Source organism: Melopsittacus undulatus, chromosome 21 (genome assembly GCF_012275295.1).
Source record: "Melopsittacus undulatus isolate bMelUnd1 chromosome 21, bMelUnd1.mat.Z, whole genome shotgun sequence".
Taxonomy (NCBI): domain Eukaryota; kingdom Metazoa; phylum Chordata; class Aves; order Psittaciformes; family Psittaculidae; genus Melopsittacus; species Melopsittacus undulatus.
In genome coordinates this window covers 1090031-1108744 of record NC_047547.1, presented here as the reverse complement: position 1 = coordinate 1108744, position 18714 = coordinate 1090031, and the positions used below count along the sequence as shown (strand labels likewise).

At 55.8% G+C, this 18714-nt stretch overlaps 3 protein-coding genes across 3 annotated transcripts; all 3 read left to right on the top strand.

Moving 5' to 3' along the window:
- Positions 1–2719: 2719 nt before the first annotated feature.
- Positions 2720–10316, top strand: SMARCD1 (SWI/SNF related BAF chromatin remodeling complex subunit D1). The gene is made up of 13 exons (XM_034071406.1): positions 2720–2887; positions 3011–3198; positions 4553–4595; positions 4691–4813; positions 5102–5224; positions 5689–5805; positions 6128–6229; positions 6310–6471; positions 6575–6672; positions 7539–7674; positions 7905–8027; positions 8265–8366; positions 8596–10316. The coding sequence occupies exons 1-13, from the start codon at positions 2720–2722 to the stop codon at positions 8647–8649; spliced, it is 1539 nt and encodes a 512-aa protein (XP_033927297.1). The 3' UTR covers positions 8650–10316.
- A 935-nt stretch (positions 10317–11251) lies between these two features.
- Positions 11252–16096, top strand: GPD1 (glycerol-3-phosphate dehydrogenase 1). The gene is made up of 8 exons (XM_034071407.1): positions 11252–11293; positions 11384–11561; positions 12056–12196; positions 12522–12660; positions 13564–13676; positions 13992–14225; positions 14397–14503; positions 14760–16096. The coding sequence occupies exons 1-8, from the start codon at positions 11253–11255 to the stop codon at positions 14854–14856; spliced, it is 1050 nt and encodes a 349-aa protein (XP_033927298.1). The 5' UTR covers position 11252; the 3' UTR covers positions 14857–16096.
- A 1425-nt stretch (positions 16097–17521) lies between these two features.
- COX14 (cytochrome c oxidase assembly factor COX14) lies at positions 17522–18020 on the top strand. Its single transcript, XM_005141814.3, has 2 exons — positions 17522–17618; positions 17706–18020. The coding sequence occupies exon 2, from the start codon at positions 17714–17716 to the stop codon at positions 17870–17872; it is 159 nt and encodes a 52-aa protein (XP_005141871.1). The 5' UTR covers positions 17522–17618; positions 17706–17713; the 3' UTR covers positions 17873–18020.
- Positions 18021–18714: the final 694 nt, after the last annotated feature.

The following is an 18714-nucleotide window of genomic DNA, read 5'->3' as shown; positions in this document are numbered from 1 at the left end:
TCGGTGGTGGGAGGCTCACGCTGGGCACAAGACAAGGAGTTAATTACATTTCACAGGAAGCAGCTCTGATGATCCATGGAGGGGCTGGGACACACTCAGGCCTGAGAGCACAGAACCACAGAACCAACCAGGTTGGAAAAGGGCTTTAAGCTCATCCAGTCCAACCATTCCCAGCACTGCCAAGGCCACCACTACCCCATGGCACTGAGGGTTACACGGTGTGTGAACACTTGCAGGGATGGTGATGCCAGCCCTGCCCTGGGCAGCCTGTTCCAATGCCTGAGCACCCTCTGGGGCAGGAATTGTTCCTCAGCTCCATCTAAACCTGCCCTGGTGCAGCTTGAGGCCGGTTCCTCTTGTCCCATCCCTTGGGAGCAGAGCCCCTCCTGGCTCCATCCTCCTGTCAGGCACTTGGACAGAGCGATAAGGTCCCCCCTGAGCCTTCTCTTCACACTAAAGCCTGTGAAGCACCTTTTTTGCACACTACTGTGTTTATCTCGTGGATTGTGTGGCTGCTGAAACCCTTCAGAGCCAGGATTAATCATGCAACATGCACATAACCGTGGCAGAGATAGCATCACCTCTTCTCCTCCCTGGCAATAATTCCTGGTTCCCACTTGCTCACTGCTAAAGCTGCCAGCAGAAACCGGCACTGAGATATAATTACACAGCCCTGGATGCTGCTCGGCTGCCTGGAGCCAGAGCTTTACTGGTTGGGGAAGGAGGTTTCAGAGGAGCTGCCTTGCACCAGCGGGAGCAGGGAAATGAAGGCGCACGAGGAAGCGTTTTGACTGGGACAAGGGAACCAAGCAAAGCCTCAGGGCAGGAGAAAGGACAAGGGTAAGGAGACACTGAGCGAAGGAAGCCGGCTTGGTTCCTGCTTGTGCCTCTCACAAATCACAGTTGGAAGCAGGGCATGAAGGGGACGGGCAGAAGGGGCTGAGGGCTGGCGTCTCCCCCAGCTCAGCTCATGCAATGTGGGGTCTGCCCAGCTCAGCAGCTGAATCCCACTTCCCTCTCTCCACCTGCCAGGTGAGCTCCTGCTTGCTCCCCCTCTCAGCCCGTGTGTCCCTCCCAGCAGAGCCCAGCAGCTCCGCAGCCTGCCCGAAAGGCTCCGGCCAGGCTCGAAGTCTCAAAGTTGCAGCTGAACAATACAGGGCAGATAAGTTCCAGTGCTTTTCCTCGCCATGAATATTTCATCAGGCCGCCGGGCGCCAGAGCCTGTCGGAGGTGGCATTAAATTAACTGCAGACACACGGATGCTGAGACAACAGTTAATGGCTGTGCTCAAAGCTTCATCTTTTCCACCAAGGATAGAAGGCAGGAAAGGTGCCAACACGTCCCCGCTTTGCTCCCTCACCAATGCCTATGCCCTGTGCAGGACACGTTGGAAATGACCCATGAGCATCATGAACTGCTTGACACCTGTGGGGTGAGCGCTCGCATGGCTTCCCATACACAGATGCCCGCTGGCAGGGTTTGTGTCCCTTTTCTCTCTGAGCAAACACGAGGGTTAAGTGCTCCGGGGAATAGGGAACTTAATGTTAATACTTGCAGAAAGTGGCCTTTAATTTGAACAGCATGCAAACCAAGTTGCTGTCAAGGGAGCCCAAAACCTTTTCTGGGTGCTCAGCCCAAACCTGACTCCATTCAGTCCTTTTATGCCCCCCTAAGGTTACTTCTTAAGACGCTAAGGACATGGTGAGCGCATCCCAGAGCAAGGGAGGCTTCAGGACCAGCATCTCCTGCAATAGGCATGTATTTATAGCACTGAGTGCTGCAGTTATGGCCTGGCAAGTGTGGGACTGACACCCCAACCCTCCTCAGCTCCCATGCAGTAACTCCTATGGCTGCAGTGGAAATCAGCCAGGCTAAATTGGGACAGGAGAGATCAAAACGAGTGCGGTGTCAGCTGAGGGAGGTGGATGAGTCCCTGAGCACACGTGAAGGCAGCTCGATGGCTGCCAGCCTCGGGATTCAAGGAGATGAATCCACCTTCTGCTTTGCATGGAAATGGGAGCCCCTGGCACAGCCGCTGCATCTCCCACCCCACTCGTACCCCCCCTCCCTCCCCCAACATGGCCTTTGCATCCCTCTCAGGCTCCCTATAAGCATTGCTCTCAGGACCCTGCACCCCAAGAATAACCCTCAGGGACCCTGTACCCCAGGAACAACCATCACAGATCCTGCACCCCAAGAACAACCATCACGGATGCTGCACCCCAAGAACAACCATCACAGATCCTGCACCCCAAGAACAACCATCACAGGTCCTGCACCCCAAGAACAACCATCACAGATCCTGCACCCCAAGAACAACCATCACGGACCCTGTACCCCAAGAACAACCATCACGGATGCTGCACCCCAAGAACAACCATCACAGGTCCTGCACCCCAAAAACAACCATCCCGGATGCTGCACCCCAAGAACAACCATCACGGACCCTGTACCCCAAGAACAACCATCCCGGATGCTGCACCCCAAGAACAACCATCACGGACCCTGCACCCCAAGAACAACCATCACAGACCCTGTACCCCAAGAACAACCATCACGGACCCCGCACCCCATCATTGACCTTGCCCCCCGCCTCCTAGCGCGGCCTCCAGCCAGCAGAGGGCGCCAGCCGCAGGCTGCGCCGCTCTAGCCCCGCCCCCTCTCCCTCTCTCTATGGCCAACGTCCGGTTCCGGCCCGCTCCCCTTTGTGCTGGAGAAGATGGCGGCGCGGGCGGGCTTCCAGTCGGTGACTCCCAGCGGCGGCGGCGGTGGGGCCGCTGCCGGGGCCGGTGCGCTGGGCCCGGGCACCCCGGGCGGGCCGGTGCGCATGGGCCCGGCTCCGGGACAGGGCCTGTACCGCTCGCCGCTGCCGGGAGCCGCCTACCCGGTGAGGCGGGGGAGGGGCCGGCGGGGACGCGCGGGGCGGGGCGGGTGGGAGCGGAGGCTCCGGGGCCGGGGCCTGGACCGGTGGCTCCCGGTGGGCACTGGAGCGGTTCTCTTCTCTCCGCAGCGCCCCGGGATGTTACCGGGCAGCCGCTTGGCCCCGCAGGGCCCCTCCATGGGGCCGCCCGGCTACGGGGGGAGCCCGGCCGTGCGGCCCGGGATGGCGCAGGCCAGCCTGGACCAGGCCCGCAAGAGGCCCGCGCCGCAGCAGCTCCAGCAGGTGCAGCCGCAGGCCGTGCCCAACCGCAACCACAAGTAAGGGCCGGTATCCCCGGGCATCCCGGGGCAGTGCGGGTATCCTGGGGTATCCTGGGGCATCCCTGGGCAGTGCGGGTATCCTGGGGCATCCCTGGGCATCCCTGGGCAGTGCGGGTATCCTGGGGCATCCTCGGGTATCCTGGTGCATCCCGGGGCATTCCGGTGCATCCCTGCGCAGCTCGGGTATCCTGGTGCATCCCAGGGCATCCCTGGGCAGTGCGGGTATCCTGGGGCATCCTCGGGTATCCTGGTGCATCCCGGGGCATCTCCAGTGCATCCCTGCACAGCTCGGGTATCCTGGTGCATCCTCGTGCATCCCTGGGTATGCCTGCACAGCTCGGGTATCCTGGTACATCCTCATGCATCCCTGGGTATGCCTGCCCAGCTCGGGTATCCTGGTGCATCCCGGGGCATCTCCAGTGCATCCCTGGGCAGCAGTGGCATCCCAGTGCATCGCCAGGCAATGGGGCATTCCCGAGCAATGGGTATCCTGGCTCATCCTGGGGCATTCCAGTGCATCCCTGTGCAGCGCGGGTATCCTGGTATATCCCATGGCATTCCAGTGCATCCCTGGGCAGCAGGGACATCCCAGTGCATCGCCAGGCAATGGGGGTATCCCCAGGCAGTGCGGGTATCCCGGTGCATCCCTAAGCAGGGTTACAGATGTGTTGCCTCCCTCCCCAAAGCCCCCACTGGGACAGGCCAGGTTTGGGGTGCAGACGGGCACCCCCAGAAGCGCAAAGCAGGGACTGATTCGGGTATGGGCAGGGGGAAGCATCAGTCACTGGCATGGGGTGAGCAGCACAAAGCTGCTCTGTTGGGTTGTGTCTGGGTGTTTGACCTTTGTGCTGTGCTCGGGCTTTCATGGCTGGTTCTTGAGGGCTCAGAAGCCATCAGCTCCCTTGTGAGCTCCTCTGGGAGTGGGTGGCTTCCAGCATGAAGGAATAACGTGCAGCTGCAAGGCAGGAGCAGGTTTCTGTGGTGTTTTTAGCAGTACAACGTGAGGCCTCAATGATTCGTGCCTTGATTTCACATGCATCTCCTAGCAAAGTCCATCAGGAATGGATTGAGGTCATTGTGTTCGTGCTCACTGGAGCTCTGCGCTCAGCTCTCGTGTGGGATGTGAAGTGTCAGGGAATCAGTCCCACTGCGGCAGGGGAATCAAAAGCTTGATGTGTAATCCTGAATGTCCCTGCAAATGAAACCCTGAGGCTGGGACAGATGAGAGCACTGCTAAAGCCCCAGCAGCAACCAGAGAAGGAGCCGTCGTGTGGCTCCCTTTGTGAATGCTACACTTAACCTGCAGAAAGTGCTTGCTCATTTAATGCCTCTGCATCTTCTTCCTTAACAGCGCTAAAAAGAAGAAGATGGCTGATAAAATTCTACCTCAGAGGGTGAGTGGCACCTGTGGCTGCAGCCTGTGGTGGTGTGGGGATGGCTGGAGAGGGACAGGGACCTGACCGGGATTTGCGTTCTTGCTTGGCTGTAGATTCGTGAGCTTGTCCCCGAGTCTCAGGCCTACATGGACCTTCTGGCCTTTGAAAGGAAACTGGACCAGACCATCATGAGGAAGCGCTTGGATATCCAGGAGGCTTTGAAGAGACCCATTAAGGTAGGGGAGGGAAGTGTTTGTGGTTACCAGAAGCAAGGTTTGGAGGCTCTTGCTTCACTTAAGACAGCAGGAGGGCACTGAAGCTGTTATGTCCCTGTAAGCCTGGGGTATTAGGAATCTTAATTCTCCAGATATAGGAATGGGACCAGAAATGCCTCTTCCATTGTTGTCTGCCCCAGGAGAGGGGGAATATAAGGCAGCTAAACCCATCAAGTTTATTTTAGGAGAATAAAAGCAAGATAACCCTCTATTTCAGAATGAACACTGTGCCAATGTTCTTCCCTTTAGCAAAAACGAAAGCTGCGTATTTTTATCTCCAATACCTTCAATCCAGCCAAGTCAGACGCAGAGGATGGTGAAGGAACAGTTGCCTCCTGGGAGCTCCGGGTGGAAGGGCGGCTGCTGGAGGATGTAAGTGTGAAATACCCAACTGTGTGGTTCTGGAATTGGCAATGAAAGCAGTTTCATAGTGTCTGAGAGCAGAGCTAGGGGCTTGATATCCTCCTTCATCTCTGTTTTCCAAGGAGTCTGATGGTGACGAGACCGAGAGCCCAACTTGGAGACCGATGGGTCCAAGGACATGAGTTATACAAAGTTGTTATAGCTCTAAGAATGACTGGTGAGAGCAGATCAGTGGCACTGGTGTACCCTGGCTCTGAGAATGGGGGCAATTGTATGTAATTGCTGAGTGATTTAATTCCTGCAAGCTCATCTTTAACTCCAGTCTTTCACTTTCTGACTTGGAACTTGATTTTCAAGCACACGTTGGTGAATTTAGGTGTTCAGAACTTAAAGGAACGCTGTCATGCACGGTGGCTGTGCTTGAGTGCTGAGACTTGCTGTCCTAATGCTTTTCCTTCCTGTGTTGCTTGCAGTCTGCTTTGTCCAAATATGATGCCACCAAGCAGAAAAGAAAGTTCTCATCCTTCTTTAAATCTCTGGTCATTGAACTTGATAAAGACCTGTATGGCCCTGACAATCACCTAGTAGAGGTGAGCTTCTTTTCGCTGTGTTACCTCTACAAATGGGTTGGTGTTTCAGCACACAGGGTTTGTATATCTCTTGTAACTCAAGAGGTGGGGACACTTCAGGCTTGAACAAGTGGCTGGGAGCCAGGAGCTCTTGAATTCTCATCTTAACTTTTCCTCTGACTTGCTGGGGTCTGAACAAATGTGTTAACTCCTGTTTCGAGCTGTACATGGGGATGGTGAGCTCCAGGTGGGTGGGATGTACTGGCAAGCTCATTGGGTGTCAAGCAGCGGGAGCAAAGGGAACCAAGTGTGGGCATGCTTTTAATGCCCCTTCCTGTTGCAGTGGCACAGGACTGCTACAACTCAGGAGACAGATGGCTTCCAGGTGAAGAGGCCGGGAGATGTAAATGTGCGCTGTACCGTCCTCCTGATGCTGGATTACCAGGTAAGGTGCTGGGAGTAACAGGGCTGGGCACAGCCAACTCTGTCTGGGTTCATCTCACCTTGCTGTGCTTTGTGTTTCAGCCTCCCCAGTTCAAACTGGATCCTCGCCTGGCTCGTCTCTTGGGGATTCACACCCAGACCCGGCCAGTGATCATCCAGGCATTGTGGCAGTACATCAAGACCCACAAGCTGCAGGACCCCCATGAGAGGGAATATGTCATCTGTGACAAGTACCTCCAGCAGGTAACTGGGGCTGGAATAAGCGACTGTGTGAGCTTTGCTTTGTCAGCAGCCAGTGATCACTGGCACTGAGCCCCCGTCCCTTAGCCCTGTGTTTCTGTCACAGATATTTGAATCCCAGCGGATGAAGTTCTCGGAAATCCCACAAAGGCTTCATGCATTGCTTATGCCCCCAGAGCCGATCATCATCAACCATGTGATCAGGTGAGGTCCCTGCTCTGCTTGATCTCATATTTCTGTTCATATTCCTAGAATCATGGAATGGTTTGGGTGGGAAAGGACCTTAAGATCATCCAGTTCCAACCCCTCTGCCATAGGCAGGGATGCCTCACACTAGACCATGTTACCCAAGGCTCTGTCCAGCCTGGCCTTGAACACTGCCAGGGATGGGGCAGCCACAGCTTCTCTGGGCACCCTGTGCCAGCACCTCAGCACCCTCACAGGGAAGAGCTTCTGCCCTAGGTCCAACCTGAACTTCCCGTTTCTGTTTATACCCATCACCCCTTGTCCTATTGCTCCAGTCCCTGTTGAAGGTCCCTCTGCAGCATCCCTGTAGCCCCCCTTCAGATATTTGAAGGCTGCTCTGAGGTCTCCATGCAGCTTCTCTTCTCCAAGCTGAACAGCCCCAACTTTCTCAGCCTGTCTTCATTTCTTTCTTTATATTTCTAGAAGGAGTTGAGGAGGGGATGGATGGGGCTGGCACAGGAAGGCGATGTGCTATGTTCTGGTTTTCAGCAGCAGTTCTCTTGTTGCCTGTCATTGTTTCTTTGTACGAGAACAGCCGCCTCTTTGGTTTACCACGTCCCTCTGTTCCACAAGGCACTCCCACGTTCATGCTGTCCTTTGCGTTCCACTTCTGTAGATAGAAATCTGCTTGGAGCAATCCCTTGGTCCTTGTGTTGCAAAGACATCAGTGGAGCTTTGCTGCTTGGTGTTAGCTTCAGCTCTTAACACTAACGTGGCTTGTCCCTGCCTGCAATCCATCTGCTGCATCATCCTACAGGAGCTACGATTTGGTGCTTTCTTAAGCTACTCACTTATTTTAGCTTCTTTCTTGTGGCTGCCCCTAGTGTTGACCCAAATGACCAGAAGAAAACAGCTTGCTATGACATTGATGTGGAGGTGGACGATACCTTGAAAACTCAGATGAATTCCTTTCTGCTATCCACAGCCAGTCAACAGGAAATTGCTGCTCTGGATAACAAGGTAGGGAGAGCTCCTTCAGGTCTGCCCCTCTCCTTGCTGAGTGGGAATGTGTCTCTGGAGCAGGTGAGCCCTGCACAGGACAGTTGTTCAGGGAGCTGAAAAACCCTTTTGGACAGGTGTAAGTCAACCAGGGAGTCTAAGGATTTGCCTTCATGAGATGCCATCTCTTGATGTTTCAGTCTGACTTTTTCCCCTATTCAGCAGTTTAGTTCTGTGCTTATCTCCTTCAGATTCATGAAACAATAGAGACAATTAACCAGCTGAAGACCCAGCGGGAGTTCATGCTGAGCTTTGCCCGAGATCCTCAGGGCTTCATCAACGACTGGCTCCAGTCGCAGTGCCGGGATTTAAAGGTAAAAGCTTTGACTTGTGTGGAAGGTGGATCCAGTCACACTCTTCCCTCATTATAACCAGCTCCCACTGAGAGAGAGAGGCAATTTCCTGCTCAGAAAGCAAGACTAGAATTGGAGTCAAGTGGAAGAACCTGACCTGACTCTACTGGAATGCCTTTGAGGAAAAGGGAGGGCTGTGGGTTTGCTCAGCCAGAGCTTTTGCACTCCCTGAACTGTTTCATCCTTTGTGCTCTCCAGACAATGACTGATGTTGTTGGGAATCCAGAAGAGGAGCGCAGAGCTGAGTTCTACTTCCAGCCGTGGGCTCAGGAAGCTGTGTGCAGATACTTCTACTCCAAGGTGAGTGTCCCCAAGCAGGGGTCCTCCTCTGTACTCAGTGGTTCTGAGTACCTGTCACGACTTGGGGGCAGATGCTACTCGTGGAGAGTGGCTCCACTTGTAGACACTGCTGATGCGTCTTGCTCCCAGTTTGAGCTTGCCCCATTTCCAGCTGGGCCCTGTGTTACTGGGATGCTGTAGTGCTGCACCATCCGCGTACATTAATGCTCCCTTCTGGCTTCTCTTGCAGGTACAACAGAGACGGCAGGAATTGGAGCAGGCCCTGGGAATCCGGAACACATAGATGCTCTGCTCCTCCCCACCAGAAGGCATCCCAGCTCTTTGTGGAGCCAGAGCTGCAGAGTACGCTGTTAAAGCTCACATAATCCCACTCCGGCAGCGAGGCCGCCTCATTATTCATCCTGGCATTGTCCCTCTTGGGGCAGCTCCAGGACCCCTGCAATCTGCTGGGCTGTGGCAAGCAGATGGGCTCCAGTGAACACACATTTCTACCTGGTTTTCTTCCTGACTGTTGCCTTGCCCAGTCCCAAGGCTTCCGAGAGCCTCCCCTTCACTCTGCACTGCCTGCAGTGTGCCCCATAGCCAGTTGCAACTGCTGACTTGGAGCCTTTCTCGAGTTCAGAAACCACAACCTGTTCTTCCCCCAACTAGCATCTAGTTGTGGCACACGGGACCTGGCTCTGGGAAGCCTGGAGCTGCTGTAAAAGGGGAGTTCTTTGGCTAGTCTCTTCCCTGCCTCGTGTTCTAGCAAGCTACCAGGAGATGTAGTGGGCAGGATGCCATGAGCTGACATACCTCCCTGCCCTCACTCCCTCGTGTGGAGGGTGCTGCTGCACTGGGCTGCCTCATAGGTCACTCTCCTCCTTGAGGGAGTTCCTGGACTCTGTAGAGAATCGCTTCTTCCCCTGCCCCTTTTTTCCTGCCCTGTTCCTTTTGTGTTCTTTGACAGACTCTCCTGGGCTGGGATCACAGGGCAGGAGGTGTTGGCTTATTGCAGGGATGTGGGAGCACTGGAGTGGTGAGACCTCTCTGCACTTCAAAAGACCTCCACTTGCTGTTGCATCAAACCATCTGGCTGCTGCTTCTCCCTGTAGCAGGGAGAGGGGATGCAGCAACTGCCTGGTGGAATTGTGCAGGGACACAGTGTTGTAGGCTTACTCCTTTGGGACAGTTATCCTGTGTCACTTGCTGTGGGGACCAGATGCTCCTTCATGTGGGTCTGAGAGTGGAACAGGACAGTCCTTGGGAATGGATGTATCTCCAAGTGTGTAAGAGTTAACAGGTGTGTTTCCATGCTGAAGCTCCTATGGGTTTTAGTCGAGTTGTAGCTTCTGGGGCTGCCATAAGGCCCAGCATGGTTTCAGGAATGTACAAGTAGATTTTTCTCTACTCTGGGGAGTAGCAGCCCAGATGCCTCTTCATGGAATGAATTACTAGTGGTGAGGTGGAAGAGAATGCCTTCTCTTGCCCTGGAGCTTGGTATTTCTGCTCAGAACTGTAATGCAAATGGACTTGAAAGTTGGTTGGATTCTCTTGGAATAGCTGCAAAGTCACATTACTGATGACCCCCCCTCCCCCCATCCACCTTTGGTGTGGTTGGGAAGGTTGCTATGAATTTGGGTGGCCCTACTCCTTGTGTCTGTGTTATACATGTCTGTGAGTAATAGACTCTCGACTTCCCTTCTCCTCTGCCCCCTTAGGCAATGGCTCCTCTGTGGTACTGGGGTGAAGGTCTTGGTGCTGATGAAGCAGCCCACTGACTCCTCAGGGGAATCACATGTGAAGGATGCTGAGTCCTGTGTAGGCAAATGTAGCTGTTGCAGAGTAACTGATTTTCTTAACTGACTATTATGGGGTTTTTTTCCATGGACCAAATTTTTTTTGTACTGTATCCTTGTAGACGTCACCCAGTTTTAATAAAAGCCTCCTGTGAAGGAAGCTGTCCTCCTCCTCCTGTGCTGCCAGCACCCTTCCTCTCAGCTTGGGGGATGATGCTTCATTTGCTTGCCTGGGGAGGGACAGAGGGACAGGATTATCTCTACTTCTCTTAAAGCCAACTGGGTTAAGAGACTGGAGCAGAAAGGTTCTTCATACTTTGGCCTTTTATAGAGCGCCTTTGGTGTAGGGATCTCTTGGCTTGCAGAGTCTGTTGAGCCTTTGCAAGCTGCTTTGGTGGTAAACAAGCAAAGTCACTTGAGTGAAACTGGAAATGCAGCCACCAACCTGCTGATAAAATCCACTCGGCCCCGTTTCCACCCTCTGCTGCCTTGCAGAACGTGGCAGCCTGTTACATGGCCTGTGGGCATCAGGTGGCATTTTGAGGAACCTGTATTAAAGTTTCCATACTAAGGTTTAAAACTGTGGAAAAGGGAATTCCTCTGCTCAGCCCTTGTTCATAAACAGCAATGTGATAATGCTGTGCAGAAAACCTCCGAGCCCTTGTTGGAGTGTCAAGAGATGCTCTACAGAAGAAAGAGCGGTTTGCCTGAGGTCAGGCTGTTGGTGCTGCTGCTTCAGGCAGTGAGAGGAGGGAGCTGTGGCCTGGCTCTGCAGCCCCGTGGTTTGTCCTTACTTCGGGGGGGGGGAATGGGACTTTGGAAGACAGGGAGAATAAAACACTTTCTTACAGGAAAGGGGAGATTTGGCAGCTCCGCCTCGCAGCTCAGCACAGATTTGGGATCAGCCCTTTCCCCTTTGCTCCAGGGAAGCAACGTGCACCTGCGGTGCAGCCCCGCGTTACCGAGCACCGCTGCGGCCGCCCCGGGGCTCTGGTGCCCGGTTCCCCGGGGTGAGGCGGAGCCAGAGGAGGGACGGGGCCGTCCCCGCTGCCGGCCTTGAAATAGCAACGGCGGCTCCGCTCTGCGCAGTGCCCCAGCTCCCGGCACCATGGGTGGCAAAAGGGTCTGCATCGTGGGCTCTGGCAACTGGTGAGCAACTGGTGCGGGGCACTGGGCACGGCGTCCCCGGTGCGAGCTGTCCCCGTGCCCACTGCCCCCGGCTCTGCTCTGCCCCTGCAGGGGCTCGGCCATCGCCAAGATCGCCGGCAGCAACGCGGCGCGGCTGAGCACCTTCGAGAAGCAGGTGAACATGTGGGTGCTGCAGGAGGAGGTGGGGGGCCGGCGGCTCACGGACATCATCAACACAGAGCACGAGAACGTCAAGTACCTGCCAGGGCACAAGCTGCCCCCCAACGTGGTGAGTGTGGCACCTTGGTGGGCTCCCCAGCGAGCGCCAGGGCCGGTGCTGGCAGCCAGGCTGAGGTGAGAGGTAATGAACAGCCCTGGCAGAGCCCTGGGCACTGTGCGGTGAAGGCAGGGGATGCCATGGGCTGCACAGACTCAGTTAACGCGTTCCCAGTGACCTTGATCTGTGCTTGGACGAGCTGCAGCCCTGGCTACTCCTGCTGCCCACCTTTGCCCCTGCTCCGGTATCCTCCAGCCTGGGCTTGAGGCCATTTGCAGCAACACATGCTGCCCCATGCCAAGACAATCGGCCCCTCGGCACTCTTGTGGGACCAGCTCTGCCCCACTGCTCTGCCAGCCCTGGAAGGGGACATCAGGGCAGTGACTTGTGCCCTTCCTTCCCTCACAGGGAAGCCCCCATGAGTTACTCTCAAGCCCCTGCTCCCTTTGGATTCAGGACATACAACTACAGGCACAAGTCCCTTACAACAGCCCTCCTCTCTTCAGGTAGCAGAGCCAGACCTGCTGAAAGCCTGTGCTGGGGCTGACATCCTCCTCTTTGTGGTGCCCCACCAGTTTATTGGCAAAGTCTGTGACCAGCTCAAGGGCCATGTGAAGAAAGATGCTGTTGGGATGTCACTCATCAAGGTGTGAGCAGGGGGAGCCCAGGCAGGCCACTGGGGTGCTGGGCTAAAGGGGTTTAACTGAGAGCAGCTGGGCTCGGAGGAGTGGCAAAGGAATCCTAGGATTCTGAGGGAGAAACTGGGCTCTGGGGTTATGGGGGAATGTGGGAGGTGGGGATGTGGAGGTGCATTGGTGGAGAAGAGTGAGGGCATGTGGGGGATATCAAGCATTGTGAGGAGTGGGGTGCAGCTGAGCACTGGGGGGGCTGTGGGGCTGAGCAAGAGCATTGCAGCACAGGGAATGATGGGATGGGGGCAGGTCCTCATCTCCGTCCCTGGTTGTCTCCCAGGGGGTGGATGAAGGCCCAGATGGGCTGAGGCTGATCTCAGACATTATCCATGAGAAACTGGGAATAGAGATGAGTGTCCTCATGGGGGCCAATATTGCAAATGAAGTGGCAGAAGAGAAGTTCTGTGAAACAACCATCGGTAAGGAGCCAAGAACCCCCCTCCGCAGCAGCCTTCACTCCAGAGGAGTGGGAAGAGGCAAAGGGTTGAGGCTGGTGCAGCTCAAACCGCTGCTGCCTCTGGTGAGCTGACCCCAGTAGAGGCAGCGATGCTCCATAGGAGCCGGATGAGCTCATTCACAGGGTTTACAATGTGATTGCTTGCTTCATTAAAACCAGAGTTGTGTGTCTCAAAGCTCCTGCCAGCACAGACTCAGCATCAGGCAGCGTGCCTGGCACAAACCAAAGGAGTGGACACCCTTTAGAAACAGAGTTCCTACCTTCATTTCCTTGCGCTTCAAGGGATGCTCACCTGGATCCAGTGTTGTTGCCAGGCAGGGCTGCTTGAGAGCTCATCTTGTGGCTGTTCCTAACATCCTCCACACTGTTTGTGGATCAGGCACAGCAGCCAAAACCAACAGGCCAGTTTGCTGTTGGGTTAGAAGTTCCAGGATTCAAAGTGTCTGTATTTGAAACAAAAGCAAACATGCTGTGCAGGAGGGGGCAGAGACTGGAGAGGTAGCAACAGAGCATGTTACCACTCCGAGCACAGAGATGCTCTTGCACTGCAGGAACAGGGAGAACAGTCTCCAAACCAAATCTGCAGCCTTTGAAGATGCCTTTCCTTTACTGGACATGTAATTTCTTGACACAGCAGTAGGGACTGTCCCTGTGTTCTGGGAATTCCAAGGCTGAACCTTGCTTATCTGCCCCACAATCTGGACCTGCAAATGTTTAGCAATGCCCATCAGTTGGGCAATAGGTTCCTCTCGCTCCACTAGCTGCAAGGGCTTTTGCTTCAGGAACACTCCACTGGGCAGAACAGCACAGTCCTACCTTAGGGCCTTCCCCCATCATCTTCCTCCTTCCCCTGTTGTCTCATCAGGCTGCAAGGACCTGCAGCATGGGCAGATACTGAAGGAGCTGATGCAGACACCAAATTTCCGGGTGACAGTGGTGCAGGAAGCTGACACTGTGGAGATCTGTGGGGCCCTCAAGGTGGGTGAGCTGCTCATTGGGCTTTGCAGGTCTTGGTTAGCGGAGCCTGTTACTCCCTATGGCCCTGCAGGCAGCTCTGGGGAAGAGGCTGACAGTGGAATGAATCCCTTTGGGTACTGCACTGTGGCTCACTGAGACCTTTGGGTCAAAGGCCCTTTGGATGTGTTCTGTTCAGCTGCTTGGAGGGATGATGATCACTGAATCACCAGGAGCAGGCAGGAGCCTGTGCTTGGGATCACACTGGCAGCTCATGGACACAGCAAAGCCCTGAGCTCCACTGGGACCAGATCCTTCCATAATGCTGCTGTTTTCCAGAACGTTGTGGCTGTAGGAGCAGGGTTCTGTGATGGGCTCGGCTATGGAGACAACACGAAGGCTGCCGTGATCCGTCTGGGGCTGATGGAGATGATTGGCTTTGCCAAACTCTTCTGCAAGGGCCCTGTCACCTCCTCCACATTCCTGCAGAGCTGTGGGGTTGCTGATCTCATCACTACCTGCTACGGTGGCCGCAACCGAAAGGTGGCCGAGGCTTTTGCCAAGACTGGGAAGGTAAGAGGAGCAAGCCTGGTACCTGCATCCCCATGCTGAGGTAAACCCAGTTAGCACCATGGTACCTCCTGCCTTCACTCGCCCAGTGCCACAGCCTGGCTCCAGGGAAGGGATGTGGGGTGGCAGATGGGGTTGCAGGGTCCAGTTCCCTCACTTGTTGGGTTGTTTCAGTCTCTTGAGCAGTTGGAGAAGGAGATGTTGAATGGGCAGAAGCTGCAGGGTCCCCAGACGTCTGCTGAGCTCCATCGCATCCTGAAAAGCAAGAATGCAGTAGAGAAGTGAGTGATGCCATCTCCCCTGTCTGCTCTTTTGGGGGGCAGAAGGGGAACCTCAGCCTTAGTGTCCCTGCTCTTCAGGTCAGTCTCTGCATTGCCCACATCAAACCAGCTGGCCAGGACTGGCCTGTTGGATGAGGCAGCAAGACACTGTCCTGTCTGCTCCTGCCCAGTGGTCCTGTGTGTCACTGCAGGAGGTGCTTTGACCCTGCCAGCTGTGGTGACAGGGCAAGGGGTGACTCTGGTCATCTGCCCACAGGTTCCCCCTCTTCACAGCGGTGTATCAGATCTGCTATGAGGGCAAACCCGTTACTGATGTCATCAAGTGCCTTCAGAACCACCCTGAGCACAAGTAAGGGGGCTCTGCCTACAAGACCTCATCCTGCCAAGATGAGCAGAGAGCTGCAGCTTTGTAAGGAGTCCAGGCCTCCTGGAAGCCTTTGCAGGGTGCTGGAAGGGCAGAGGGTCCCTTTCTCAGCCTTGGACACTGCCAGCCTGAGCCTGGCATCTGCACAGAGGTACCTGTTGATCTCCCTTTCACTTCTAAGGGCTCATTTCGCTTCTGCTGCTGTCTGGGCTCTGCCCTGAGCAGGGCTGAGCATCTTCCTCCTTCCACTTTCTCCTGCCGTGATGAACTCAGTTCTCAGAGGGACGCTGCCAGGTCATCTTAAGGAGGCACTGTGTGGAGGACAAGCTTTGCTATTAGCCCCATGGAGCCACTCTGCATGACACCAGCTCTCTCCTTCTCCCTGCTCTTTGCCTTTGGCTTAACTGTCTCATGCAGAGGACACAGTTCCCTGCCAGGCTCCACCAGGGTGAATGAAGGACTGGTGAGGGGCTGAGAATCACTCTTCTTTCTAAGCAGCCCAGCACAGAACCCAGCATTCTTTGCCACGTTGCCATGTGCTGCTGCCCCAGCCACCCCCAGCTGCTCTGGCCAATGCTTTGTGTGTGAGGGCACTTGTTAATTGGCTCTTGCACTCAAACCTCCTCTGTTGTCACAGATTTGCCTGTGCTGATCCCATGCCCATCCCTGGACAGCCTTTCTCCCTCCCTGTTTTGTTCTCTTGGCTTTGGCAATGCAGGGACCAACTGCCCCAAAGTCTTTGTGAGCAGCTGTAACAAGTGCCAAGTGCAACCCTTGCCTGTGGACCTGACAGAGCAGTTGGGTCACGTTGCCTTTAGATGGATGAGCCACAGCAGCTTTTTGCATTCTCTCTGGCTTGCTCCCCTCTGTGCCTTAGCCCAGTCTTTGCTTCTATATGTGGCTTTCTGGAGCTGAGAAAGCAGGTTCCACGCTTCCTTTCCCTGCTGCCCCCAGTGTGAGGGTGCTGGAAAGTGCACTGGCACATGGGGCAGCAAAGGATATGTGATCCACAAAGAGGTGCGAGGAGACCTCCAGCATCACAGGCGAGGACAGAGGTCTCATGCCTCATGCTGTACCTCTGACACTTGCCCCATGTCCAGCCGGGCGCCACGTGCTTCCCAGTCCTCTGAAGCTGCTCCTGTCTGCTCAGGCCAGCGTGGCCAGTTCAGTGATCCTGCAGGCTGGAGCTGTCCCAGGGCTTGCTCTCCCCCCCTATTGCAGGTCCTAGAGCTGCTGGCTCTCTGCCTAGCCCTGTACCTTAGGAATGTTTAAAGCAATAATAAACCTGGAGAGGCGATGGGAGACGCGCTCTTTGCTCTGTGGCTCCGGTGCATCCTTGCCTTTGGGTTGGTGCCTGCTGGACTTGCTGAGAGTGCAGAGAAGGGCACAGTTGGTTTCCTCCTGGCTCTGCACCCTTGTGTGCTGGCCCAGAAACAGCAAGAATGCCCCTGCAGGTCCTTGCTCAGTCACACCACAACACAGTGTCCCACTTGCCTTTTCTCAGCAGTGTTGCCTGTAGGAGTGAAGAGGATTGAGGCTGCAATGGTGGAACTGGGTACAGAGCCCAAGCTCTTCTACCTGGGGCCTGCAGGAGCTGCGCCAAGGCCCTGCTGTGCCCCATGTACCCCAGGCCACCCCTCCTCTGATGTCCTGGCTCCTTGGAACACGTTGCTTTATTCATCTCTTCCCAAGTGCTTTTCCCAGCCTTGTCCCTGTCTTTCTTTGAAATGCATCTCATACTGAGTGACCTTTCCAGGGCTGCCTGCCCTCTGCTCAGCCTCTTGCGAGGGGAATTCAATCTGCTGGCATTGCAGTCGTTTCTGTGTCTTTATTATTAGACACACTTCCCCACTGGGTACCCTACGACCTTTAATGAAAACGGAGCTATCCTGCAGGACGCAGCCAGCATCAGCTTCCCCTCACCAGGAGCTTTGTTGAGGTTGGAAGGAGGATAAATGAAGCCCAGCACGGGCCTGCAGGGCTGGCACAACTCCTCCTTCCCTTTGCCTTCAGGGGCTTCAGGCATCCCACTTCAAGTGTTTGGATGTGAGGCTCGGAGCTCTCCTCCTTCAGGGCATTGCAGTCCCTCACCTTGGCTCTGTAACCTCTTGCCAGCACCTGCCTGGAGCTGCAGCTGGCCTGGAAATGGGGCTGGGACCTGCATTTACCTCATGGCTCCTCTGCTGTGGAAGTGCTTTGTGCCTCCCTCCTGCTGTGGGCTCCTTTAGCACTGGTGCCCTGCAGCTCCTCAGTGTCTGCTGAAGGGCCCATGGCCACTAAGCCAGGCCCTTGCTGTTCGCCTTGCACTGGAGCTGGACTCCAGCAGCTATAAAAAGCCTTCCCTTTGCCATTTGGGGTTATGTTCTGCAGGCTCAGCACATCCAGGCCGCTGCGGGGACGGGATGAGGGAGCGGGGGGAGGCCTGGCTCCTGCAGCCGCAGTGCTCCACAGAGCCCCCGGAGCAGCGCAGCGAGGACACAGCCGCGTTCCTGGGGCGCTGGGAGGGTGCCCGTGGGTGCCTCATGCACAAGGGTAACGCTGAGGAGAACCGGCCGACGGGGGATCCATCGGCCGCGGCCGCCATGACCCGAGCCGGGCGCCTGAGGTAAACCAGCTCCGCCTCCGGCCGGAAGGGGGCGCTGCGACTCCCGACGGACTACACATCCCAGCAGGCAGCGCGGCGGCGCCGGCCCCACGTGACAGGCGGAGGGCGGAAGCGCAGCGCGGTGGGACCGGAGCCGGAGGGCACAGGTACGGGCCTGGGGAGCGGGTACCGGGCGCGCTCCCGGCGGGCGGGGGCGCGCTCCCGGCGCCGCTGAGCCTCACGTTGCGCTGCAGGAGCGGCCATGGTGTCCGGCAAGCAGCTGGCGGACTTCGGCTACAAGGCCTTCTCCGGGTCCATGATGCTGCTGACGGTGTACGCCGGGTACCTGTGCAGCGTCCGTGCCTACCGGCTGATGGAGCGGCGGCGGGAGCGGCAGGCAGCGGCCGGCCCCGAGAGCTGAGGGGGGCAGCGTTTACCGGCTGGGGGGGGCAAGCAATGAACCACCCCCCCCCCCCCCCGTCCCAGGCGAGGGCCTGCCCGGCTGGCGGAGAGAGGCGGAGCGCAGTAAAACCCGTTCTAGATATGTGTAATAAAATACACTGAAAACAGCCAAGGGTGGTGCCGTGTGCTCTGTGCCCAAAGCGGGGTGGTGACACCCCAAAATGGTGCTGTGTGTGCCCAAAACGGGGTGGTGACACCCCAAAACAGTGCTATGTACCCAAAACGGCATGGTGACACCCCAAAATGGTGCTGTGTGTGCCTAAAACGGGGTTGTGACACCCCAAAACAGTGCTATGTACCCAAAACGGCATGGTGACACCCCAAAATGGTGCTGTGTGTGCCTAAAACGGGGTGGTGACACCCCAAAACAGTGCTATGTACCCAAAATGGCATGGTGACACCCCAAAACAGTGATGTGTGTGCCCAAAACGGGGTGGCAACACCCCAAAATGGTGCTCTGTGTGCCTAAAATCGTGTGGTGACACCCCAAAACAGTGCTCTGTGTGCCCAAAATGGGATTGTGACACCCCAAAACAGTGCTACGTACTCAAAATAGTACAGTGACACCTTAAACCAGGTACCTGTGAGTCTTAAAACGCTGCTTCCCAGGCTCAGGCAGCAGCACAGCTGCTCAGCATCCCAGCTAAAGGACAAACCCCGTCCTTGATTTTAGGTCTCACAGCAGTGACGTTTCTGAAGCATCTTTTAATCAGAGATAAGAGTAAACAATGGTATAAAATGGTAACAACTCAAGAAGTTTCCAAACTTCTGCTCATGACTGACACACGTCTTCCATTGCCC

Coding starts and splice junctions, on each gene's coding strand:
- SMARCD1 (XM_034071406.1), top strand. CDS start 2,720: ATGGCGGCGCGGGCGGGCTTCCAGTCGGTGACTCCCAGCGGCGGCGGC. Junction 5,225..5,688: donor AAGGGCGGCTGCTGGAGGAT/GTAAGTGTGAAA, acceptor TGTTGCTTGCAG/TCTGCTTTGTCCAAATATGA. Junction 6,673..7,538: donor ATCATCAACCATGTGATCAG/GTGAGGTCCCTG, acceptor GGCTGCCCCTAG/TGTTGACCCAAATGACCAGA.
- GPD1 (XM_034071407.1), top strand. CDS start 11,253: ATGGGTGGCAAAAGGGTCTGCATCGTGGGCTCTGGCAACTG. Junction 11,562..12,055: donor ACAAGCTGCCCCCCAACGTG/GTGAGTGTGGCA, acceptor TCCTCTCTTCAG/GTAGCAGAGCCAGACCTGCT. Junction 12,661..13,563: donor GTTCTGTGAAACAACCATCG/GTAAGGAGCCAA, acceptor TTGTCTCATCAG/GCTGCAAGGACCTGCAGCAT.
- COX14 (XM_005141814.3), top strand. CDS start 17,714: ATGGTGTCCGGCAAGCAGCTGGCGGACTTCGGCTACAAGGCCTTCTCC.